The sequence below is a fragment of the Hyla sarda genome, chromosome 1 (assembly GCF_029499605.1).
Source record: "Hyla sarda isolate aHylSar1 chromosome 1, aHylSar1.hap1, whole genome shotgun sequence".
NCBI lineage: Eukaryota > Metazoa > Chordata > Amphibia > Anura > Hylidae > Hyla > Hyla sarda.
Genome location: NC_079189.1, coordinates 606,200,743 through 606,226,220, shown reverse-complemented (window position 1 = coordinate 606,226,220; position 25,478 = coordinate 606,200,743). Strand labels below are relative to the sequence as shown.

The window sequence follows — 25,478 nt, the reverse complement described above, 5'->3', positions numbered from 1 at the left end:
TGTATGTGTACACAGTAGAGCTGTATATGTGTAATGTACATGTAGCTGAGCTGTATGTGTACACAGTAGAGCTGTATATGTGTAATGTACATGTAGCTGAGCTGTATGTGTACACAGTAGAGCTGTATATGTGTAATGTACATGTAGCTGAGCTGTATGTGTACACAGTAGAGCTGTATGTGTGTAATGTACATGTAGCTGAGCTGTATGTGTACACAGTAGAGCTGTATATGTGTAATGTACATGTAGCTGAGCTGTATGAGTACACAGTAGAGCTGTATATGTATAATGTACATGTAGCTGAGCTGTATGTGTACACAGTAGAGCTGTATATGTGTAATGTACATGTAGCTGAGCTGTATGTGTACATAGTAGAGCTGTATATGTGTAATGTACATGTAGCTGAGCTGTATGTGTACACAGTAGAGCTGTATATGTGTAATGTACATGTAGCTGAGCTGTATGTGTACATAGTAGAGCTGTATATGTGTAATGTGCATGTAGCTGTGCTGTATGTGTACACAGTAGAGCTGTATATGTGTAATGTACATGTAGCTGAGCTGTATGTGTACACAGTAGAGCTGTATATGTGTAATGTGCATGTAGCTGAGCTGTATGTGTACACAGTAGAGCTGTATATGTGTAATGTGCATGTAGCTGAGCTGCATGTGTACACAGTAGAGCTGTATATGTGTAATGTACATGTAGCTGAGCTGTATGTGTACACAGTAGAGCTGTATATGTGTAATGTACATGTAGCTGAGCTGTATGTGTACACAGTAGAGCTGTATATGTGTAATGTACATGTAGCTGAGCTGTATGTGTACACAGTAGAGCTGTATATGTGTAATGTACATGTAGCTGAGCTGTATGTGTACACAGTAGAGCTGTAAATGTGTAATGTACATGTAGCTGAGCTGTATGTGTACACAGCAGAGCTGTATATGTGTAATGTACATGTAGCTGAGCTGTATGTGTACACAGTAGTGCTGTATATGTGTAATGTGCATGTAGCTGAGCTTTATGTGTACACAGTAGAGCTGTATATGTGTAATGTACATGTAGCTGAGCTGTATGTGTACACAGTAGAGCTGTATATGTGTAATGTACATGTAGCTGAGCTGTATGTGTACACAGTAGAGCTGTATATGTGTAATGTACATGTAGCTGAGCTGTATGTGTACACAGTAGAGCTGTAAATGTGTAATGTACATGTAGCTGAGCTGTATGTGTACACAGCAGAGCTGTATATGTGTAATGTACATGTAGCTGAGCTGTATGTGTACACAGTAGTGCTGTATATGTGTAATGTGCATGTAGCTGAGCTGTATGTGTACACAGTAGAGCTGTATATGTGTAATGTGCATGTAGCTGAGCTGTAAATGTACACAGTAGTGCTGTATATGTGTAATGTGCATGTAGCTGAGCTGTATGTGTACACAGTAGAGCTGTATATGTGTAATGTACATGTAGCTGAGCTGTATGTGTACACAGTAGAGCTGTATATGTGTAATGTGCATGTAGCTGAGCTGTATGTGTACACAGTAGAGCTGTATATGTGTAATGTGCATGTAGCTGAGCTGTAGTGTACACAGTAGAGCTGTATATGTGTAATGTACATGTAGCTGAGCTGTAGTGTACACAGTAGAGCTGTATATGTGTAATGTACATGTAGCTGAGCTGTATGTGTACACAGTAGAGCTGTATATGTGTAATGTACATGAAGCTGAGCTGTATGTGTACACAGTAGAGCTGTATATGTGTAATGTACATGTAGCTGAGCTGTATGTGTACACAGTAGAGCTGTATGTGTGTAATGTACATGTAGCTGAGCTGTATGTGTACACAGTAGAGCTGTATATGTGTAATGTGCATGTAGCTGAGCTGTATGTGTACACAGTAGAGCTGTATGTGTGTAATGTACATGTAGCTGAGCTGTATGTGTACACAGTAGAGCTGTATATGTGTAATGTACATGTAGCTGAGCTGTATGTGTACACAGTAGAGCTGTATATGTGTAATGTACATGTAGCTGAGCTGTATGTGTACACAGTAGAGGTGTATATGTGTAATGTACATGTAGCTGAGCTGTATGTGTACACAGTAGAGCTGTATATGTGTAATGTACATGTAGCTGAGCTGTATGTGTACACAGTAGAGCTGTGTGTAATGTACATGTAGCTGAGCTGTATGTGTACACAGTAGAGCTGTGTGTAATGTGCATGTAGCTGAGCTGTATGTGTACACAGTAGAGCTGTATATGTGTAATGTACATGTACCTGAGCTGTATGTGTACACAGTAGAGCTGTATATGTGTAATGTACATGTAGCCGAGCTGTATGTGTACACAGTAGAGCTGTATATGTGTAATGTACATGTAGCCGAGCTGTATGTGTACACAGTAGAGCTGTATATGTGTAATGTACATGTAGCTGAGCTGTATGTGTACACAGTAGAGCTGTATATGTGTAATGTGCATGTAGCTGAGCTGTATGTGTACACAGTAGAGCTGTATATGTGTAATGTGCATGTAGCTGAGCTGTATGTGTATACAGTAGAGCTGTATATGTGTAATGTGCATGTAGCTGAGCTGTATGTGTATACAGTAGAGCTGTATATGTGTAATGTACATGTAGCTGAGCTGTATGTGTACACAGTAGAGCTGTATGTGTGTAATGTACATGTAGCTGAGCTGTATGTGTACACAGTAGAGCTGTATGTGTGTAATGTACATGTAGCTGAGCTGTATGTGTTCACAGTAGAGCTGTATGTGTGTAATGTACATGTAGCTGAGCTGTATGTGTACACAGTAGAGCTGTATGTGTGTAATGTACATGTAGCTGAGCTGTATGTGTACACAGTAGAGCTGTATGTGTGTAATGTGCATGTAGCTGAGCTGTATGTGTGTAATGTGCATGTAGCTGAGCTGTGTGTACACAGTAGAGTTGTATATGTGTAATGTGCATGTAGCTGAGCTGTATGTGTACACAGTAGAGCTGTATATGTGTAATGTACATGTAGCTGAGCTGTATGTGTACACAGTAGAGCTGTATGTGTGTAATGTGCATGTAGCTGAGTTGTATGTGTACACAGTAGTGCTGTATATGTGTAATGTACATGTAGCTGAGCTGTATGTGTACACAGTAGAGCTGTATGTGTGTAATGTGCATGTAGCTGAGCTGTATGTGTACACAGTAGAGCTGTATATGTGTAATGTACATGTAGCTGAGCTGTATATGTGTAATGTACATGTAGCTGAGCTGTATGTGTAATGTACATGTAGCTGAGCTGTATATGTGTAATGTACATGTAGCTGAGCTGTATGTGTAATGTACATGTAGCTGAGCTGTATATGTGTAATGTGCATGTAGCTGAGCTGTATATGTACACAGTAGAGCTGTATATGTGTAATGTGCATGTAGCTGAGCTGTATGTGTACACAGTAGAGCTGTATATGTGTAATGTGCATGTAGCTGAGCTGTATGTGTACACAGTAGAGCAGTATATGTGTAATGTGCATGTAGCTGAGCTGTATGTGTACACAGTAGAGCTGTATATGTGTAATGTACATGTAGCTGAGCTGTATGTGTACACAGTAGAGCTGTATATGTGTAATGTACATGTAGCTGAGCTGTATGTGTACACAATAGAGCTGTATATGTGTAATGTACATGTAGCTGAGCTGTATGTGTACACAGTAGAGCTGTATATGTGTAATGTGCATGTAGCTGAGCTGTATGTGTACACAGTAGAGCTGTATATGTGTAATGTACATGTAGCTGAGCTGTATGTGTACACAGTAGAGCTGTGTGTAATGTGCATGTAGCTGAGCTGTATGTGTACACAGTAGAGCTGTATATGTGTAATGTGCATGTAGCTGAGCTGTATGTGTATACAGTAGAGCTGTATATGTGTAATGTGCATGTAGCTGAGCTGTATGTGTATACAGTAGAGCTGTATATGTGTAATGTACATGTAGCTGAGCTGTATGTGTACACAGTAGAGCTGTATGTGTGTAATGTACATGTAGCTGAGCTGTATGTGTACACAGTAGAGCTGTATGTGTGTAATGTACATGTAGCTGAGCTGTATGTGTACACAGTAGAGCTGTATATGTGTAATGTGCATGTAGCTGAGCTGTATGTGTACACAGTAGAGCTGTATATGTGTAATGTGCATGTATCTGAGCTGTATGTGTACACAGTAGAGCTGTATATGTGTAATGTACATGTAGCTGAGCTGTATGTGTACACAGTAGAGCTGTATATGTGTAATGTGCATGTAGCTGAGCTGTATGTGTACACAGTAGAGCTGTATATGTGTAATGTACATGTAGCTGAGCTGTATGTGTACACAGTAGAGCTGTATGTGTGTAATGTGCATGTAGCTGAGCTGTATGTGTACACAGTAGAGCTGTATGTGTGTAATGTGCATGTAGCTGAGCTGTATGTGTACACAGTAGAGCTGTATATGTGTAATGTACATGTAGCTGAGCTGTATATGTGTAATGTACATGTAGCTGAGCTGTATGTGTAATGTACATGTAGCTGAGCTGTATATGTGTAATGTGCATGTAGCTGAGCTGTATATGTACACAGTAGAGCTGTATATGTGTAATGTGCATGTAGCTGAGCTGTATGTGTACACAGTAGAGCTGTATATGTGTAATGTACATGTAGCTGAGCTGTATGTGTACACAGTAGAGCTGTATATGTGTAATGTACATGTAGCTGAGCTGTATGTGTACACAGTAGAGCTGTATATGTGTAATGTACATGTAGCTGAGCTGTATGTGTACACAGTAGAGCTGTATATGTGTAATGTACATGTAGCTGAGCTGTATGTGTACACAGTAGAGCTGTATATGTGTAATGTACATGTAGCTGAGCTGTATGTGTACACAGTAGAGCTGTATATATGTGTAATGTACATGTAGCTGAGCTGTATGTGTACACAATAGAGCTGTATATGTGTAATGTACATGTAGCTGAGCTGTATGTGTGTAATGTACATGTAGCTGAGCTGTATGTGTACACAGTAAAGTTGTGTGTAATGTACATGTAGCTGAGCTGTATGTGTACACAGTAGAGCTGTATATGTGTAATGTACATGTAGCTGAGCTGTATGTGTACACAGTAGAGCTGTATATGTGTAATGTACATGTAGCTGAGCTGTATGTGTACACAATAGAGCTGTATATGTGTAATGTACATGTAGCTGAGCTGTATGTGTACACAGTAGAGCTGTATATGTGTAATGTACATGTAGCTGAGCTGTATGTGTACACAGTAGAGCTGTATATGTGTAATGTACATGTAGCTGAGCTGTATGTGTACACAATAGAGCTGTATGTGTAATGTACATGTAGCTGAGCTGTATGTGTACACAGTAGAGCTGTATATGTGTAATGTACATGTAGCTGAGCAGTATGTGTACACAGTAGAGCTGTATATGTGTAATGTACATGTAGCTGAGCAGTATGTGTACACAGTAGAGCTGTATATGTGTAATGTACATGTAGCTGAGCTGTATGTGTACACAGTAGAGCTGTATATGTGTAATGTACATGTAGCTGAGCTGTATGTGTACTCAGTAGAGCTGTATATGTGTAATGTACATGTAGCTGAGCTGTATGTGTACACAGTAGAGCTGTATATGTGTAATGTACATGTAGCTGAGCTGTGTGTGTATACAGTAGAGCTGTATATGTGTAATGTACATGTAGCTGAGCTGTATGTGTACTCAGTAGAGCTGTATATGTGTAATGTGCATGTAGCTGAGCTGTATGTGTACTCATTAGAGCTGTATATGTGTAATGTACATGTAGCTGAGCTGTATGTGTACACAGTAGAGCTGTATATGTGTAATGTACATGTAGCTGAGCTGTATGTGTACACAATAGAGCTGTATATGTGTAATGTACATGTAGCTGAGCTGTATAAATAGTCATTGAGTTTGTTCGCTCTCACGTTGATGCTCTGAGCAGGTGAGATACTGAGCCATGGGGAGCAGAAAAGAACTGTCACCTGTGTATTAAGGTAATAGAACTTTATACAGACGGGAAAGGATAGAAAAAGATCCAGAGCCTTGAAGACGCCGGTCACTACTGTTTAATCACTTATTAAGAAGTGTACAATCCAGGGATCTCCTAATACCAAGACCAGGTCAGGTGACCAACGAAAGATTCCACCACCACTAAAAACTACTTTTTTATTTATTTATTTATTTTTTTCTGGTGTGTGGAATCTGCCAATTTTGTACCCTGTGGCAATTTTTTTTCTACTGCCTTCAGGGTACCACTCCGTGGGTAGGATGCAGAGCGCCCGGTCCATTGAGTGTGAGGAGAGATGTATAGCATCATTACTCACCTCCACCAGCCGTATATTATACACTGATCTACATCCTAGATCTGAGTGAATGAACTAATCGTATGAAATACTTTCGTCTTTACGTAGATGAATTCGCTGACAACAAAATCACACAAAAATGATCAATGGAAATCAAATGTATCAACCCATGGAGGTCTGGATATGGAGTCACACTCAAAATCATAGGGGAAAACCACACTACAGGCTGATCCAACTTTATGTAATGTCCTTAATACAAGTCACAATGAGGCTCAGTAGTGTGTGTGACCTCCACGTGCCCGTATGACCTCCCTACAATGCCTGGGCATGATCCTGATGAGGTGGAGGATGGTCTCCTGAGGGATGTCCTCCCAGACCTGGACTAAAGCATCCGCCAACTCCTGGACAGTCTGTGGTGGATGGAGCGAGACATGATGTCCCAGATGTGCTCAAACGGATTCAGGTCTGGGGAACGGGCGGCCATTTCATAGCATCAATGCCTTCCTCTTGTAGGAACTGCTGATACACTCCAGCCACATGAGGTCTAGCATTGTCTTGCATTAGGAGGAACCCAGGGCCCAGCACCAGCATATGGTCTCACAAGGGGTCTGAGGATCTCATCTCGGTACCTAATGGCAGTCAGGCTACTTCTGGCAATCACATGGAGGGCTGTGCGGCCCGCCAAAGAAATGCCAACCCACACTATTACTGACCCACCGCCAAACCGGTCATGCTGGAGGATGCTGCAGGCAGCAGAACGTTCTCCACGGCGTCTCCAGCTCAGCTACATGTACATTACACACAGTGTATTCAGCTATCTATAGATTGTTGTGTATACAGAAGCCGGCGTCCACTTACCTCCTCCTGTTCCGGATCAGTGATGACGTCATTAGGGGCGAAACTAAAAGCAGGGACCAGGGGTGATGAGTGTATTAAGCCCTGATCACTTTGTACATTTTGCCTTCTGGCAGTGTCTTCCCAGACAGGGAGACTCCAGCTGTTGCTAAACTACAACTACTAGTATACCCCAACAGCCAAAGGCAGTCTGGGCATGCTGGGAGTTGTAGTTGTGCAACAAACCCATTTTCATGTTTTTCTCTTCTTCTTGTTTTAGATCCGTCTATTCTGGGGACTACGTCGGATTTTGTTAACTATGTCAATGACCAGTGTTTTTTTTTTTTTTGTTTTTTTTTTCATTTAATAAAATGGCTACGAGGGCTTTGGCGGAGTGTTTTTTTAAATAAATTTTTTTTTTTGTTTTTTTAATTTAATTTTCTGGCTTAGTAGTGGAAGCCGTTATAGATAGAGTCCATTACTGAGCTGGGGGTTAGTGTTAGCCCCAAAAACAGCTACCGCTAACCACCAAATATTACCCAGTTAACCAAAAATGGCGCTCCTTGGCCTAGCCAGTAACAGGCTGGTATTATTTAGTCTGGGGAGAGCCAGTAATAATGGTCCTCGCCCACCCTGGTAACATCAGGCTGTATTTTATTTCCATAACACAAATAAGGTAATGTCTTCCTAAACAGGGAGCCTAAAATTGCTGCAAAACTACAACCCCGAGCATACTCGGACAGCCTTTGCTGGTAGTGGTAGTTTAGCAACAGCTGAAGTCTCCCCGTCTGGGAAAACACCGCCAGAAGGGACGAGCTACAGAGACCCAACCAGTGGAGGAGCCAGGATGGTGAGTGGACTTCAGCTTACGCATCCAGTATCCTTAGCGCTATGCATCACTACTTCCTTCCACTGATGCTTAACCCCTTAACGACCAAGGGCGTAAATGTACGTTCTGGTGCAGAGGTACTTCATGCACCAGGACATACATTTACATCCTGTGCATGACAGCGAGCATCGAAGCGGTGCTTGTGGTCATACACGGCAGGTCCTGACTGCTATCAGCAGCTGGGGACTCGCCGGTAATGATGGACATCCGCGATGGCGCTGATGTCCGCCATTAACCCCTCAGATGCCGTGATCAATACAGATCACAGCATCTGCAGCAGTGCGGCTACCGTAATAGCTGATCTGATCGCACGCGGCACAGCCGTGGGGATCAGATCAGCTAAGATGGCGGACGGAGGTCCCCTCACCTGCCTCCACCGACTCTCTGGCGTCTTCTGCACTGATCTGCCTTCCAGCAGACCAGAGCAGAAGATTGCTGATAATACTGATCAGTGCTATACATATGCATAGCACTGAACAGTATTGGCAATCTAATGCTTGCCATGAATAGTCCTCTATGGGCATATAATAAGTAAAAAATAAAAGTAAAAAAAAATTGAAAAATTCCCCCCCCAATAAAAATTTAAATCACCTCTTTTCCCCATTTTACCCCCAAAAAGCGTAAAAAAATAAAAATAAATAATTATTAACCATATATGGTATCACCGCATGCGTAAATGTCCGATCTGTCAAAATATAATGTTGAGGATCCCGAATGATGTAAACATAAATAAAAAATGAAACTCAAAAAATAAAATTGACTGCATCCTTAACCTCTTAAGAACCAAGGACGTACCGGTACATCCTGAGTCCTTTCCCTTTCTATAACGCGGGGCCACGGCGTGGCCTCGCGTCATAGCGGGTTGGGCCCGGCCTCTGACAACGGCCGGGACCCGTGGCTAATAGCGTGAGGCATTGATCACTGTGCCGCTTGCTATTAACCCTTTAAACGCGGCTGCGTCTAAAGTGAAAGTAAAACAATGCCGGTTAGCTCAGGGGGCTGTTCGGGATCGCTGCGGTGAAATCGTGGCATCCCGAACAGCTGTGACACAGCAGGAGGGTCCCTACCTGCCTCCTGGTGTCCGATCGCCAAATGACTGCTCAGTGCCTGAGATCCAGGCATGAGCAGTCAAGCGGCAGAATCATCGATCAATGGTTTCCTATGAGAAACCACTGATCAATGTAAAAGATCAGTGTGTGCAGCGTTATAGGTCCCTATGGGAGCTATAACACTGCAAAAAAAAAAAAGGGGGAAAAAAAAGTGAATAAAGATCATTTAACCCCTTCCCTAATAAAAGTTTGAATCACCCCCCTTTTCCCATTTAAAAAAAAATAAAACTGTGAAAAAATATATAGTTAATTAAACCGCATGATCAATTGCGTACGTGCAAAAAATTTCAAAGTCCAAAATAGCATATTTTTTGTCACTCTTTATATCCTGAAAAAATGAATAAAAAGTGAACAAAAAGTCCGCTAAAAACTTCAGATCAGATGATGTGATTATGTTTATCAGAAACCCAACTCAGAAGGTTCCGAAAGTGATATAAAAATGGTGGAAGAATTCGGGGTAATATCCGGGTTTAAAAATGAATTGGCAAAAATCAGCGCTTCTCCCACTTGATGAGGAAATAAATTCCCCTATAGGAAATATAAAAATTTTAAAAACAACAGAATATATGGAATACCTGGGCATAAAAATCTCAAAAAATGTAGAGGAATTTGATAAACTTAATCTACAACCTTTGCTGGAAAAAACAACAATTAAAATTAATGTATGGATAAAATTGCGTCTAAATATGGCGGATAGGATAACCTTAATTAAAATGGTTTTGTTACCTATGGTTCTCCATTTTTTAAGAGTTTCACCAATATGGATTAAAGAAAGTTTTTTTGGAGGGTTAGGGGAAAAGCTAAATGAATTAATTTGGGGGCGGAAACGAGTGAGAATTAAATTACACTATTTAACTCCTTCACCGGAATGTGGGGGGTTGAAAATTCCATTTATTACTTTTTGGCTTCTCGGGCACTGTTTTTGGTTCATGAACAAGAGGTGATTAGGGAGTATTTTTTTGAAATTAGGAATTAAAAGTAATTCAATATGGGAATTATTGGAAAGTGGCAGATAAAAAATGTTGGTAGGTAGTACAAATGCACTCTCTATTAAAATAATTAACTATTTTATAGTTAGTAATAAATAACTATTTTCCTTTCGCCTCTACTGTGGTTTCTTACACATTCCATTTAGAGATGAGCGAATTTACAGTAAATTTGATTCGTCACGAACTTCTCGGCTCGGCAATTGATGACTTATCCTGCGTAAATTAGTTCAAGGGTACCTCTCATCAAAAAAACTTCTGATATATTATAGATTAATGTATGCAGAATAACTTTCCCATAGCATGTTATTAAAAAATATGCTTCTTTCTATTTCATTTTCCACTTTGAAAAAATGGCCACTAGGGGTCTCCCTACCAGTCCTTTTTATTTTTTTTTTTATAGATTTCAGACTCATGCTGGAGTCCTAATATCTCAGACTGCAGCCGGGACACAGACAGACTCCCTGGCAGGGAGCAGTGCTGAGTTTGTCTGTGTCCCAGCTGCAGTCTGAGATTTAGGAATCTATAAAAAAAAAAAAGGACTGGTAGGGAGACCCCTAGTGGTAATTTTTTTTAAAGTGGAACATTAAATAGAAAGAAGCATATTTTTTAATAACATGCTATGGGAAAGTTATTCTTCATACATTAATCTATAATATATCAAAGGCTTTTTTTGATGAAAGGTACCCTTTAATAGATGCACACCACAATAATAACCAATTTTAAAGGTGCAAAATCTAGAAAAAGAAAGATTCTGAACCCAACAGTGATCTTCAACCTGCGGACCTCCAGATGTTGCAAAACTACAACTCCCAGCATGCCCGGACAGCCGACGGCTGTCCGGGCATGCTGGGAGTTGTAGTTTTGCAACATCTGGAGGTCTGCAGGTTGAAGACCACTGGTATAGGAGGTAGTACTCACGTGTCCCCGCCGCTCTGGACCTGTCACCGCTCGTCCCCGCTGCCCTGGATGTCGCTCCATCGCTGTCGCCGCGTCCCCGTGGTGTCCCCGTCGCTCCGGACGTCTTCTTCCCCGGGATCCACGCTCTCCGTCGCCGTCATCACGTTGCTACGCACGCCGCTCCTATTGGATGACGGGACGATGTGATGACGTCGAAGGAGAGCGCCGGCCATGCAGGGGATCCCGACACGGAGCAGACACCGAGGAGGCAGGTAAGGTCCCTCCCGGTGTCCTGTAAGCTCTTCGGGACGCCGCGATTTCACCCCGCGGTGGTCCTGAGCAGCCGGGTTAGTGTCACTTTCCCTTCAGACGCGGCGGTCAGCTTTGATCGCCGCGTCTGAAGGGTTAATACAGGGCATCACCGCGATCGGTGATGTCCTGTATTAGCCGAGGGTCCCGGCCGTTGATGGCCGCAGGGACCGCCGCGATAGGGGTGTATTCACCGTATAAGATGCACCGACTTTTCTCCCCCCCCCCCCCAGTTTTGGGGAAGAAAAAGTGCGTCTTATACGGTAAAAAATACGTTAAGTCTTTATTAAATCACACAAATAAAGCACAGACATTTAAAACCACTCAACAACACAAAGAACATGGTGGACGACTGTCACCCAAATAACCACTGAAGTGGGAAAAAAGTCAGTAAGGCTGGAAATGGATATAGAGTAATGGCGTGACTGGGGCAAAAATCCAAAATATGGCTATCACCACCAGCTGATACTGTACCGCAATGAAATAGTGAGCATGTATACCAGGGGCTACCTCGCCAACCAAGGGGGGGGGGGGGGGGGGGTCGGGAGACACAGCAGCTCCACACGTTCCACTGTCCTGCAAGACAGCTTCCTCATGATTACAATCCTCCACCATGTTTGTCTCTAAATGGCCTTTTTTTTAAATAATTTTTATTCAATACTTCTAAAAATGACATAAATCAAAGAACACCAGCTCTTACAATACTTTTACAAACAAAAATACAATAAATACACATTCATTTAACAAATTTTCCTTTGATTTCCCTCCCCAACCCTTCACCTTCCCCCCCCCCAAAGGAAAAAATAAATAAAAAAAAAGGGCTTCACTCCTCTCTCCCCTTCTACCTAGGGTTCACAGAATCATCGGGGTTTCAGGAGTCCCAGATTTCCCACTTTTTCTTCCATATAGCGGGCATTTTTCCTAATTTTTTACTCTTTACCTTCTCAAAACCTTTCACCCTCTGTAGCTCCGAATACCATTCTGATCGGTTCGGGATTTTATCAGATATCCATTTCCTCATTATTATTAACCTTCCTATAATTAATACATTTGAAATAAGCTTCTTTTTTATCATCGGTAATTTAGGAATTAAACAATTCAACCAAACAAGAAAACCCCCGGCTCGAACTCGAAACTGATACCTGTTCTAACCACCTCTATCTGAAGGGTTTAAAATAATGTATATTTATGTATTGGATAGAAATGTATTGTATTCTTTGTTCTTTTAAAGAAAAGAAAAAAAAGGAAAAAATAAATAAATTAACTTTAGATCATGGTACACAAAATGAGCCCTCATACCGTCCCATACACGTAAAAATAAAAAAGTTATAGGGGTCAGAAGATGACAATTTTAAACGTATAAATTTTCCTGCATGTAGTTTTGATTTTTTCCCCAGAAGTACGGCAAAATCAAACCTATATAAGTAGGGTAATGTGTAGAAACGGAAGCCCCCAAAAGGTACAAAATTGTGTTTTTGCTTTAATTTTGTCTCACAATGATTTTTTTCTCCGTTTCGTCGTAGATTTTTGGGTAAAATGACTGATGTCATTACAAAGTAGAATTGGTGGCGCAAAAAATAAGCCATAATATGGATTTTTAGGTGCAAAATTGAACGAGTTATGATTTTTTAAAGGTAAGGTGGAAAAAGGAGATTTTTATGCTTACCGTAAAATCTCTTTCTCGAAGGATCCATTGGGGGACACAGACCATGGGTATATGCTGCTGTCTCTAGGAGGCTCGACACTATGGCAACAAGAAAAGTCGGCTCCTCCCAGTAGCAATAGGAGAAGACCGACAGGTCCAGAGAAAAACCACAGACTGTCCGAGCAACCAGAAGAAAAGGTAACTGAACACACCCTCGGACAGATGACTGAAATAGAAACACCAGAACAGGGTGGGAGCTGTGTCCCCCAATGGATCTTTCGAGAAAGAGATTTTACGGTAAGCATAAAAATCTCCTTTTTTCTATTGGCTCCATTGGGGGACACAGACCATGGGACGTACCAAAGCCGTCCCTTGGGTGGGTAAGGAATCAGACAGGTTTACGGTTGGACCATCACCACCTGCAACATCTTACAGCCCAGAGTAGAATCAGCTGATGCGAGGGCATGAATCTGGTAGCACCTTGAGAAAGTGTGCAAAGACGCCCACATGGACGCCTCACAGAACTGCAAGGCCGAAGCCACGTAGCAGAGGCCAAGGATGCCCTGAAAAACTGATGGAATGAGCCAAAACCCTGAAGGGTTGATCTTCCCCTTGCAGCGGTAAGCTCCCAAAATGGTTGTCTTGTCCAACGACCACAACAGGTTGTGGAACAAACGCTTCCAGGGGTGAAAAGGGGCCGGACAAAAGGATGGAAGGACGATGTCCTCATTGAGATGAAAAAGTCAAAACCATATCAGGTACGAAGGACGGACCTGGATGGAAAACAAAACAACTTGTCCTGGTATACAACCAGGAAAGGAGAATTGCAGGAGAGAGCTGCCAGCTCTGACACCCTCCTAACAGAGGGAAGAGCAATAAGGAATGCCACCTTCCGGGGAAGGAGGCAAAGAGAAATGTCCCTGAGAGGTTCAAAAGGGGGGCCTTGCAGGGCATCTAAGACCCAGTACAAGTCCCAAGGGAAAAAAGGAGACTGAAAAGGAGGGGCAGCTTGTGCCGCTCCCTGAACTATGTTCGGACATGATAATTGAACACCAGAGAACGTTGGAAAAGAATGGAAACAGCCTAACCTTTGACCCCTAAGGGAGCTGAAGCCAACCACGACCGAAGAAAAAGGCTGAGTGTCACACCAACAGAAATAAGACCGCCAGGTATGGTGGTAACTCTTTGCAGGGGAAGGCTTGTGAGCCCTCAGCATGGTGCGAACCACTTGGGAAGAGAAACCGCGGGTCCTCAGAACCGCTGTCTCAACGGCCACGCCATCAAAAGCAGAGACAGTAAATAGAGGTGGCCCAGGAGACCTGATACAGGAGGTCTGGACGATAGGGAAGGCGCAGCGGTAAGTCGTTCAGGAGCCTGACCATGACGACATATCATGCCCGCCGGGGCCAGTCTGGGCCATGAGAATGGCGGGAACGCCCTCTGCTGTGAGATGCCTCAGGACCCCAAAAGGAGAGGAAGGGGAGGAAACATAAGGAAGGGCAAAGCCCGAACAATAGAAGGGAACGGTTTCATTGTGGCGGAAAGTGCAGAGGTCCATGCCTGGAGCGCCCCAGAGGTTGCAGGTCACTGCAAACACCTCCGGATGTAGGGACCACTTGCCTTGGACGGCTGAGGACCGTCTGAGAAAGACCACATCCCAGAAACGTCCGGAATGAAGATCACTGAGATGCCGGAACTTGAGTTCCGCCCCGAAGGGAATTTCCCAAGAAACAAGCCAAGAAAGAATTGCCCTAGGCCCAAACATGTTGAAGGGTAAAAGGGCTTCTTGGGGGACCAAGGCCCCGAGAACGATCTTGCGGTCGAGAAACAATGGAGACCTGTCCCACCAGAAGAGAATCACCAGTTGAAGAGGTCGGTGATGAAACTGGGCAAATGGCACGGCCTCCATGGCCGCCATTAACCGATCCAGGACATCCATGCAAAAGCGAATGGAAACTGGATCAGGGTGCCGAAGTCATCGGACTCTTGATAAGAGAGTCAGCCGACTGGTCGGCGGAAAACGAAAGCGGGTAGAGGCCGTGTCGAACTGGAGCCCCAGGAGAGCAGTTGGACTTGTCCCGATTGAACACCCAACCGAAGTGAGACAAGGTCTGGAGGTTGAGACTAAGACTCTTAAGGATCTGGGCCCTGGCTGGAGCTCTGATCAGGAGGTCATCCAAGTAAGGAATCACGGAAACAACCATTGTCCGTAAAAGGGGCTATCACAGGTGCAAGGACTTTGTGAAAGGTCCGTGGAGAAGTGGTCAGACTGAAATGGAGAGCCAAAATAGGAAATGACCGTCCGGAACTGCAAAGCGGAGCTACCGCTGATGACCGGGAAACAATGAGATGTGGAGGCAGCCATCCTTGATGTCCACTGAGGAATGAAAACTCCCCGTGAACCATGGACGCCAGCACTGAACGGAGAGACTCCATTCGGGATGGAAGTCAGAAGATGCTGGCTGAAATACTCGAGAACCAAGAGTGGGCGAACAGAAACGCCTTTCTTGGGGACCACAAAGAGGTTGGAATAAACCTCGAAAACATTACCCTGAAGGAACCGGGACAATAACTCCCTGGGTAAAAAAGGAGCTGGGGCGCTCCCCGAACTGCTTTCGCTAGAGAGAGGAACCGGAGGGTCCAGGAAAGAAAAAGACAATCCCAAGGAAGAGAAGCAAATTTGATCCTGTATCCGTTGACTACCACATCCCTGACCTAGGAGTCCTGAATGTGCGTAGTCTAGGTGTCCCAGAAGAGTAAGAGGCGCCAACCACCCGAGAAAGGTCGGTGGGTGGGGGCGACCCTTCAGACCGAGGAAGGCCTACGGGTGCCTGATGGGGCCGCAAAACGGCCGGAAAGGATAGCCGACCTCTCGGATAGGTCCGGAAGGAGGGAGCCCTCTTCCTGTGAAAGCGCCTGGCTGGAGCCTTTGTTGGTACCCCTTGATGGTACCAAAGGTCTGCAGAACCAGAAGGAGGACTTACGATGGAAAGCGGTTCTGTGAGCCTTGTCCAGAGGTAATAAAGAACTCTTCTCCGCCCGTCGCCTCACTTCCTAAAGGCGGCGTCCACATTCCAGGCTTTAAGCCATATGGAGGGACAGTGGCTACTAGGTAGCTTGTGGCAAAGGCAGCACAGTGGCTGCGCATGGAAGCAGAACACAGAAAATCTCCAGCTGCGGAGCATCGGAGAGCTAGATTAAACAAATCCTCTAGAGGGATCTTGAAGACTACCCTGGTGGAGTTGGGAGACCATACTGAAAGGGCCTTTGACACCCAGGCTGAAGCAAAAGCAGGAAGAACCTGCTGTCTCAAAGGCAAGGTTTGCCAAAGTGTCCACCGTCCGCTGGATCCTTAAAGGCAGCCGCATCAGCCAACAGCCGGGTAGGCACCTTAGAGAGGCGGGAGACCGGTAGATCCACAGTTGGAAAGGAGGTCCACCGAGCAATGAGGTCTATGGCGAAGGGATACCGCGCTTGAACCTTCTTGAAAGGGTGCCTCCAGGCGGATGTCAGCAGGGCGTAAAATTCAGCGTGAGAGCTGAAAGTCTTAGGTGCCGATCGGGCACGAAGAAAGGAGACTTCTGGAGCAACGTCTGAAGTTCCTGGGTCCTTTAGATGGAAGGTGTGTCTTATGGCCGAAACCAATGAGTACACCACATCAGGCATCCGTGCGTTCCTATGAGTCGGAGGCCGAATCATAAACCTCATCCACAAGTTCTCCAGTTGAATGGGAACGAGGTGAGGCAGCCCTGGAAGAGGTCGGGCATGATGAGAGGAAACGTCTGGACCACGTCCGAAGTTCCAGGGTCCTTCAGCTGGAAGGTGTCTCTTATGGCCGAAACCAATGAATACACCACATCAGGATTATCCATGCTGTCCTCTATGAAAGGAAACTTCTGGAGCCACGCCCGAAGACCCTGATGAGAGGAAACTTCTGGACCACGTCCGAAGTTCCTGGGTCCTTTTGCTGGAAGGTGTCTCTTATGGCCAAAACCAATGAGTACACCACATCAGATGTATCCAATCGTGCTGTCCTCTGTGAAAGGAAACTTCTGGAGCCACGTCCGAAGTTCCTGGGTCCTCTAGATGGAAGGTGTCTCTTATGGCCGAAACCAAGGAGTGCACCATGTCATATGTATCCAATCGGAAACTCCAACCACAAGTTCTCCAGGTGAATGGGAACGAGGTGAGTCAGATGAAACACCTTTATGACGCTTGCAAGAGCGGTTAGTATAGGGGGAGAGCGGGTCCCTCTGGAGGGCCGGCGTAGGGCGGAGCTCTCCAAGGCTGTCACCACAGAACGGGAGACCTGAGCCAAGTTGATAGAAATAGAATAGCAGGGGAAGCAGTGGTGCAGGCGGAACAAGTGGGTTTAGCAGAGCCAAGTATGGTAGAGTTGCTAACCCCTGCAAGAACAATAGGTGACCAGGCCCGTGGTATCTGTCCAGAAGGAGGGACAGTTCCGGGCTCAGACACATCCATTCTTATATATTTATTTATTTAAATGTATTTTTTTTATTTTATTTTATTTTTAAAGTAACTGCTCACTCAATGTAAGTGTCCCCAATAAGGTAGCGGCTGTGAGGAGCGCTACACGGCTGAGGGGAGATAGCGAGGGAGAAGAAAGCATAGCCAATGAGAAGAGAGAGAGACCGGCCTAGCCAAAGGGCGCCACTCATTGGCCCTCAGAAACCCTCTGCACGCGCTTAGCGCTGATTGGCAGAGAAAGGGACTGGCCGCATGCAGAGAAGGAGAGAGAGAAGGATTCCCGCGGCTGTGAGTAGGCGGGGCTAAAGCCCGACAAGGGCCTGCGGCCAGAGAAGGAAAATGGCCGGGCTCTAATGGTGTCCTCGCTCCCATAAAGAAAAAACACAGACGGCAGCATGCCGCTGCCGACAGGAGAGCAGGGCTGTGTTCCGGCGCAGTGAGCGATATGGCCGGAGATAGGGGCCGCGCTCACGGAAAGCGCAGGAGGAGTCGGCAGTGCTCTGCTGCTGAAATGAAAGTAACTGCTGCCGACAGGAGAGCAGGGCTGTGTTCCGGCGCAATGAGCGATATGGCCGGAGATAGGGTCCGCGCTCACTGAGAATGCAGGAGGAGTCAGCAGTGTTCCGCTGCCAAAATGAAAGTTACTGCCCAAGTAGTGTCGGCGTCTGAATGAATAGACTCCGAAGAAAAGGAAAGACTTGCACAGTCCTACACCACAGATTTTAAGCCCCCATTGCCTGAAAGGGTTCCCCACAATTCAGGAGATAACAATAAAGAGGAGTGGGCTGAAGTAGGGGGTCTCCAGAGGATAAAGAATCCTAGGACCTGCAAGAAAAGGGGGAATTATACTCACCTTCTGTCAGAAGAACTTACCTAATGGAGTCTTCAGTCAGCATTTTGTCACATGCATCATGCCGGGCTTGAAAAGCGAGGCGAGCAGGGAAAGGTGGGGGACCCGGACCCATGAGGTACAACCCCAGGCGCTGACCGTTGGCGAGAGGGGGTTAACAGTACATCCAAGATGCCTGTGCCCCCTCAATTGCAATGGGGAAACAGTGAACGCTATGTTCCTGAGTCCCCACCTGAAAACAGGAAAGATAAAGGAATAAAAAAAACTAACACGTCCCTAAACCTAGGAAAATAAAAAATATGAGACCTGGTCTGGAGAGAACTCCAGACCGTGTCTACCTCCTTAGACACTAAGCTAAAACTGATTACCTCGGTGCCTGTGGGCGGGCATACCCTGCTGGGAGGAGACGACTTTTCTTGTTGCCATAATGTTGAACCTCCTAGAGACAGCAGCATATACCCATGGTCTGTGTCCCCCAATGGAGCCGATAGAGAAAAATGAAAGTGCAAAAACTGAAAAATCCCTGGTCCTTAAGGGGTTAAACTATGGCATTTTTGCTTAAAAAAGATAAACAAACAAAAAAGTGCCAGTCTCAGCATGCTGCAAAGAAAACTTTTATTAACAATTGGGAACAAGTTTGGAGATGCAGTATATGATATATGTATGAATGTCATGGTTAATATATAGATGTGTTAATATATAGATATAGATGTGTTATCTGCATCAATTTTTGCTCTGAATTATCTTCACTCCTCTGTGAACTCTTAGATGTTTGATAAGATTTGATTTCCCAGTAAAACATTTCCCACATTCTGAACATGAAAATGGCTTCTCTCCTGTGTGAATTCTTGTATGTCTGATAAGTATTGATTTCTCAGTAAAACATTTCCCACATTCTGAACATGAAAACGACTTCTCTCCTGTGTGAATTCTTGTATGTCTGATAAGTATTGATTTCTGAGTAAAACATATTCCACATTCCAAACATGAAAATGGCTTCTCTCCTGTGTGAATTTTTTGATGTCTAACAAGAGTTGATTTCTGAGTGAAACATTTTCCACATTCCGAACATGAAAATGGCTTTTCTCCTGTGTGAATTTTTTGATGCTTAACTAGTTGTGATTTTACAGCAAAACATTTCCCACATTGTGAACATGAAAATGGCTTCTCTCCTATGTGAATTTTTTTATGTTGACGAAGATGTAATTTGTCAGAAAAACAATTCCCACATTCTGCACATGAAAATGCCTTTTCTCCTGTGTGAGTTATTTGATGTTTAACAAGATATAATTTACAAGTAAAACATTTCCCACACTCTGAACAAGAATATGGTTTCTCTCCGGTGTGAATTCTTTGATGACCAACAAGATGCGATTTCTGAATAAAACATTTCCCACATTCTGAGCATGAAAATGGATTCTCACCTGTGTGAATTCTTTGATGGTTAACAAGAGATTGTTTCTGAGTAAAACACTTCCCACATTGTAAACATAAAAATGGCTTCTCTCCAGTGTGAATTCTTTGATGTAGAAGAAGACGTGATTTCTGATTAAAACATTTCCCACATTCAGCACATGAAAATGGCTTCCTCATATTTTGCTGTGATGAATCTTTAGGTCGGACTTGTATTACAGGATGAGATGACAGATCTTGGCTGTGAAGGGCTGAGGGTGTATCTGGGATAATGGAATGTTCTTCATATGTATCTTGTGTGATATCATCATCTGCTTTATAATCTGAAGATATAAGATTCTCCTCTGATCTCCTGCTACAAGAATCTGCAGAGAATAAAACAGATTTATTTTTAAGAAATAACCTTAAGGTTTGATTTACACTTTGGAATTTTGCCGGCGGATGTTCCGCTGCTGAAATTTTGCCACGGAAAGAATGGACTTGTTTATTCTTTCTACAGAACATGCGCAGTCCTATGGCGACACTCTGAATCTCCAGCCAGAAATTCCATAGTGTGAGCCTAACCCCTTAATGACCCAGGAAATTTACATTTATGCTAATTTTTTTTTCATCCTCTCCTAAGAGACGTAATACATTTTTCCATCTACAGGGCCAGATGAGGGTTTGTTTTTTTTGTTTTTTATACTTTGTAATGACACCTTTTATTATACCATAAAATATTCTGCAAAATAGGGAAAAAATTTGCGAGGTGACAAAAAAAAAGGTTTTTCCTGGAATACCCCTTTAACCAAAAAATATACGAAATGTCAGAATTGTGTCAGAACTCATCTACCCCAAAATAATAAAGATAAAACTGCAGCTCACGAGGCAAAAAGTAATATCCTGACACCGCTCCATACAGGGGAAACTAAACCAGGTATAGGGGGGCAGAATATAGCAATTTAAAGACTTTTTTGGGCTTTCTTTTTTTTATGGCGCACAGTAAATGGAATAAAAATCTTTTTTTTTTATTTTTTTTTATTTTTTAGATCAACTGGCTCCAGAAAGTTAAACAGATTTGTAAATGACTTCTATTAAAAAATCTTAATCCTTCCAATAGTTATCAGCTGCTGAAGTTGAGTTTTTTTTTTCCTGTATGACAACAGTGCTCTCTGCTGACATCTCTGTCTGTCTCAGGAACTGTCCAGAGCATAAAAGGTTTGCTATGGGGATTCGCTCCTACTCTGGACAGCTCCCGAGATAGGTCTCATCAGAGAGCAGTTAGACAGAAAAGAACAACTCAACTTCAGCAGCTGATAAGTACTGGAAGGATTACTGGAAGGATTCCATATAGCGGACATTTTTTCTCATTTTTTACTCTTAAAGGAGTTATCCAGGAAAAAACTTTTTTTTATATATCAACTGGCTTCAGAAAGTTAAACAGATTTGTAAATTACTTCTGTTAAAAAATCTTAATCCTTTCAGTACTTATGACCTTCTGAAGTTAAGGTTGTTCTTTTCTGCCTAAGTGCTCTCTGATGACACATGTCTTGGGAAACGCCCAGTTTAGAAGCAAATTCCCATAGCAAACCTCTTCTAAACTGGGCGTTTCCCAAGACACGTGTCATCAGAGAGCACTTAGACAGAAAAGAACAACCTTAACTTCAGAAGATCATAAGTACTGATTTTTTATACTGGATTTTTTAATAGAAGTAATTTACAAATCTGTTTAACTTTCTGGAACCAGTTGATAAATAAATTTTTTTTTCCAGGAGAACCCCTTTAAGGCCATCCACCGTACAGGACCATGAACATATTTTAACCCCTTAAAGGGGTACTCCGCCCCTAGACATCTTATCCCCTATCCAAAGGATAGGGGATAAGATGTCAGATCGCCGCGGTCCCACTGCTGGGGACCCCGGGGATCGCTGCTGCGGCACCCCGCTGTCAGTACTCCACAGAGCAAGTTCGCTCTGCACGTAATGACGGGCAATACAGGGGCCGGAGCATCGTTACGTCACGGCTCTGCCCCTCGTGACGTCACGGCCCGCCTCCTCAATACGAGTCTATGGGAGGGGGCGCGCGGTCGTCACGCCCCCTGCCATAAACTTGCATTAAGGGGACGGGTCATGACGTCACAAGGGGCGGAGCCATTACGTCACGCTGCTCCGTCCCCTGTATTGCCTGTCATTACGTGCAGAGTGAACTCGCTCTGTGCTGTAATGATAGCGCAGTGCCGCAGCAGCGATCCCGGGGGTCTCCAGCAGCGGGACCGCGGCGATCTGACATCTTATCCCCTATCCTTTGGATAGGGGATAAGATGTCTAGGGGCGGAGTACCCCTTTAAGGACCAGGCCCATTTTGGCCATAAGGACCAGACCAATTTTATTTTAGCATTTTCGTTTTTTCCTCCTCGCCTTCTAAAAACTTATATTTCCATCCACAGACCCATATGAGGGCTTGTTTTTTTCCTCACCAATTGTACTTTGTAATGACATCACTTATTTTACCATAAAATGTACGGCGCAACCAAATAAATATTATTTATGTGGGAAAATTGAAAAGAAAACCGCAATTTAGCAAATTTTGGAAGGTTTTGTTTTCACGCTGTACACTTTCCGGTACAATAGACCTGTTTTCTTTATTCTGTGGGTCAAAACGATTAAAATGATCCCCATGATTATATTCTTTTCTGTATATGTACCGCTTAAAAAAAATCTCAAACTATTTTAACAAAATTTGTATGTTTGAAATTGCCCTATTTTGACCACCTATAACTTCCTAATTTTTCCGTATACGGGGCGGTATGAGGGCTCATTTATTGCGCCATGATCTGTAGTTTTTATCAGTAACATTTTTGCTTAGGCTTTACTTTTTATTAATTTTTTTGGGAATAAAATGTGACAAAAAAGCAGCAATTTTGGACTTTTTAATTTTTTTTTACATTTATGCCGTTTACCGTACGGGATAATTAACAATATATTTTAAGAATACTAATTATGTGTATTAATAATTTTTTTTACGCTTTTTGGGGTAAAATGGGTAAAACTGATTTTTGACCTTTTTATTGGGGGAGGGGATTTTTCACATTTTTTAACTTTTTTATTTTACATTTTTTAACTTTTTAATTTTTTTACACTTTAATAGTCGCCATAGGGGACTATTTATAGCAATCCTTTGATTGCTAATACTGTTCAGTGCTATGTATAGGACACAGCACTGATCAGTATTATCGGTGATCTTCTGCTCGATCTCAGACCAGAGCAAAAGACCCCGGGAGACGGCCGGAGCCAGGTGAGGGGACCTCCGGCCGCCATGCTGGATGATCGGATCTCTGCTGTATTGATCACGGCATCTGAGGGGTTAATGGCGGACATCCGCGCGATCGTGGATGTCCGCCATTATCGGCGGGTCCCTGACTGCTGATAGCAGCCAGGACCTGCCGCGCATGACCGGTTCTGTGCTCGCAGTCATGGCAGAGCGTAAATGTACGTCATGGTGCGTTAAGTACCACGGCACCATGACATACATTTACGTCCATTGTTGTTAAGGGGCTAATAGTTCGGACAACTGGTCTCAGCTCTCTGTCTCGTGATTTCCACATCACTTCTATACTGCAGGCGGTGTTCTGGAGCAGCTAGTGATGTCTGCCGGGTACAGACCAGACAGTGGGATCACCGAGCAGCCACCACCAGGTAATCTGTGTGGGGCACTAATAATAGTAGTACATGCTATCAGTGCGGGGACAGAAGGGGGAAATATCAGTGTGAGGATACAGAATTACAATATTCATATATAAATACACTGCTCAAAAAAATTTAGGGAACACTAAGATAACACATCCTAGATCTGAATGAACTAATTGTATGATACTTTCGTCTTTACATAGTTGAATGTGCTGACAACAAAATCACACAAAAATTATCAATGAAAATCAAATGTATCAACCCATGGAGGTCTGGATATGGAGTCACACTCAAAATCAAAGTGGAAAACCGCACTACAGGCTGATCCAACTTTATGTAATGTCCTTAAAACAAGTCACAATGAGGCTCAGTAGTGTGTGTGGCCTCCACGTGCCCGTATGACCTCCCTACAATGCCTGGGCATGGTCCTGATGAGGTGGAGGATGGTCTCCTGAGGGATGTCCTCCCAGACCTGGACTAAAGCATCCGCCAACTCCTGGACAGTCTGTGGTGGATGGAGCGAGACATGATGTCCCAGATGTGCTCAATCGGATTCAGGTCTGTGGAACGGGCGGGCCAGTCCATAGCATCAATGCCTTCCTCTTGCCGGAACTGCTGACCCACTCCAGCCACATGAGGTCTAGCATTGTCTTGCATTAGGAGGAACCCAGGGCCCAGCACCAGCATATGGTCTCACAAGGGGTCTGAGGATCTCATCTCGGTACCTAATGGCAGTCAGGCTACCTCTGGCAACCACATGGAGGGCTGTGCGGCCCCTGAAAGAAATGCCACCCCACACCATTACTGACCCACCGCCAAACGGCGTCTCCAGACTCTGTCACGTCTGTCACATGTGCTCAGTGTGAACCTGCTTTCATCTGTGAAGAGCACAGGGTGCCAGTGGCGAATTTGCCAATCTTGGTGTTCTCTGGCAAATGCCAAATGTCTTGCACGGTGTTGGGCTGTAAGCACAACCCCCACCTATGGACATACCACCCTCATGAAGTCTGTTTCTGACCGTTGGACACATGCACATTTGTGACCTGCCTGAGGTCATTTTGCAGGGCTCTGGCAGTGCTCCTCCTTCTCCTTCTTGCACAAAGGCAGAGGTAGCGGTCCTGCTGCTGGGTTGTTGCCCTCCTACAGCCTCCTCCACATCTCCTGATGTACTGGCCTGTCTCCTGGTAGTGCCTCCATGCTCTGGACACTATGCTGACAGACACAGCAAACCTTCTTGCCACAGCTCGCATTGATGTGCCATCCTGGATGAGCTGCACTACCTGAGCCACTTGTGTGGGTTATAGACTCCGTCTCATGTTACCACTAGAGTGAAAGCACCGCCAGCATTCAAAAGTGACCAAAACATCAGCCAGGAAGCATAGGAACTGAGAAGTGGTCTTTGGTCACCACCTGCAGAACCACTCCTTTATTGGGGGTGTCCTGCTAATTGCCAATAATTTCCACCTGTTGTCTGTTCCATTTGCACAACAGCATGTGAAATTGATTGTCAATCAGTGTTGCTTCCTGAGTGGACAGTGGGATTTCACAGAAGTGTCATTGACTTGGAGTTACATTGTGTTGTTTAAGTGTTCCCTTTATTTTTTTGAGCAGTGTATAAATATATGACGCTCACATATTCCACAGCGCTGTACAGAGTTTGTCATGTCACAAATTGCTTCCTGTGCCCATTGGGGATCACAATCTAAATTCTTAATTCACCTATCAGTATGTTTTTGGAGTGTGGGAGGAAATCCATGTACACGAGGGGAGAACATACAAACTCCTTGTAGATGTTGGTCTTGGTGACATACTAGCTGTACACGCGGGCTCTGCAGACCATATAAGTGATTATGTGTGTGGACCCACAGTGCCACTTGGCTTTGGACCAGACTTGGGAGTGTAATTGAAGTGTTCCCCTGGTTTTCACCCTTTATCCCGCTCCAGGATGCGGAAACCGGACATAGCCACAGGGGAGAAACCAGGTCGCTGCCACAAGAATGGTCCTGGTAACTGGTATCTGGTCTTGCAGGCCAGAACACCCCG

At 44.1% G+C, this 25,478-nt stretch overlaps 1 protein-coding gene across 1 annotated transcript in view; it reads right to left on the bottom strand.

The window, feature by feature from the left end:
* Nucleotides 1-25,478, bottom strand: part of LOC130298004 (oocyte zinc finger protein XlCOF7.1-like) — a 52,412-nt gene that overhangs the window by 21,557 nt on the left and 5,377 nt on the right. Inside the window, exons 6-7 of the mRNA XM_056550918.1 lie at nucleotides 19,092-20,135; nucleotides 12,315-12,409 (exon numbers count right to left, since the gene is read on the bottom strand). Of these exons, the coding sequence (XP_056406893.1) occupies nucleotides 12,315-12,409; nucleotides 19,092-20,135 (1,139 nt within the window). The remainder of the gene's footprint in view (nucleotides 1-12,314; nucleotides 12,410-19,091; nucleotides 20,136-25,478) is intronic.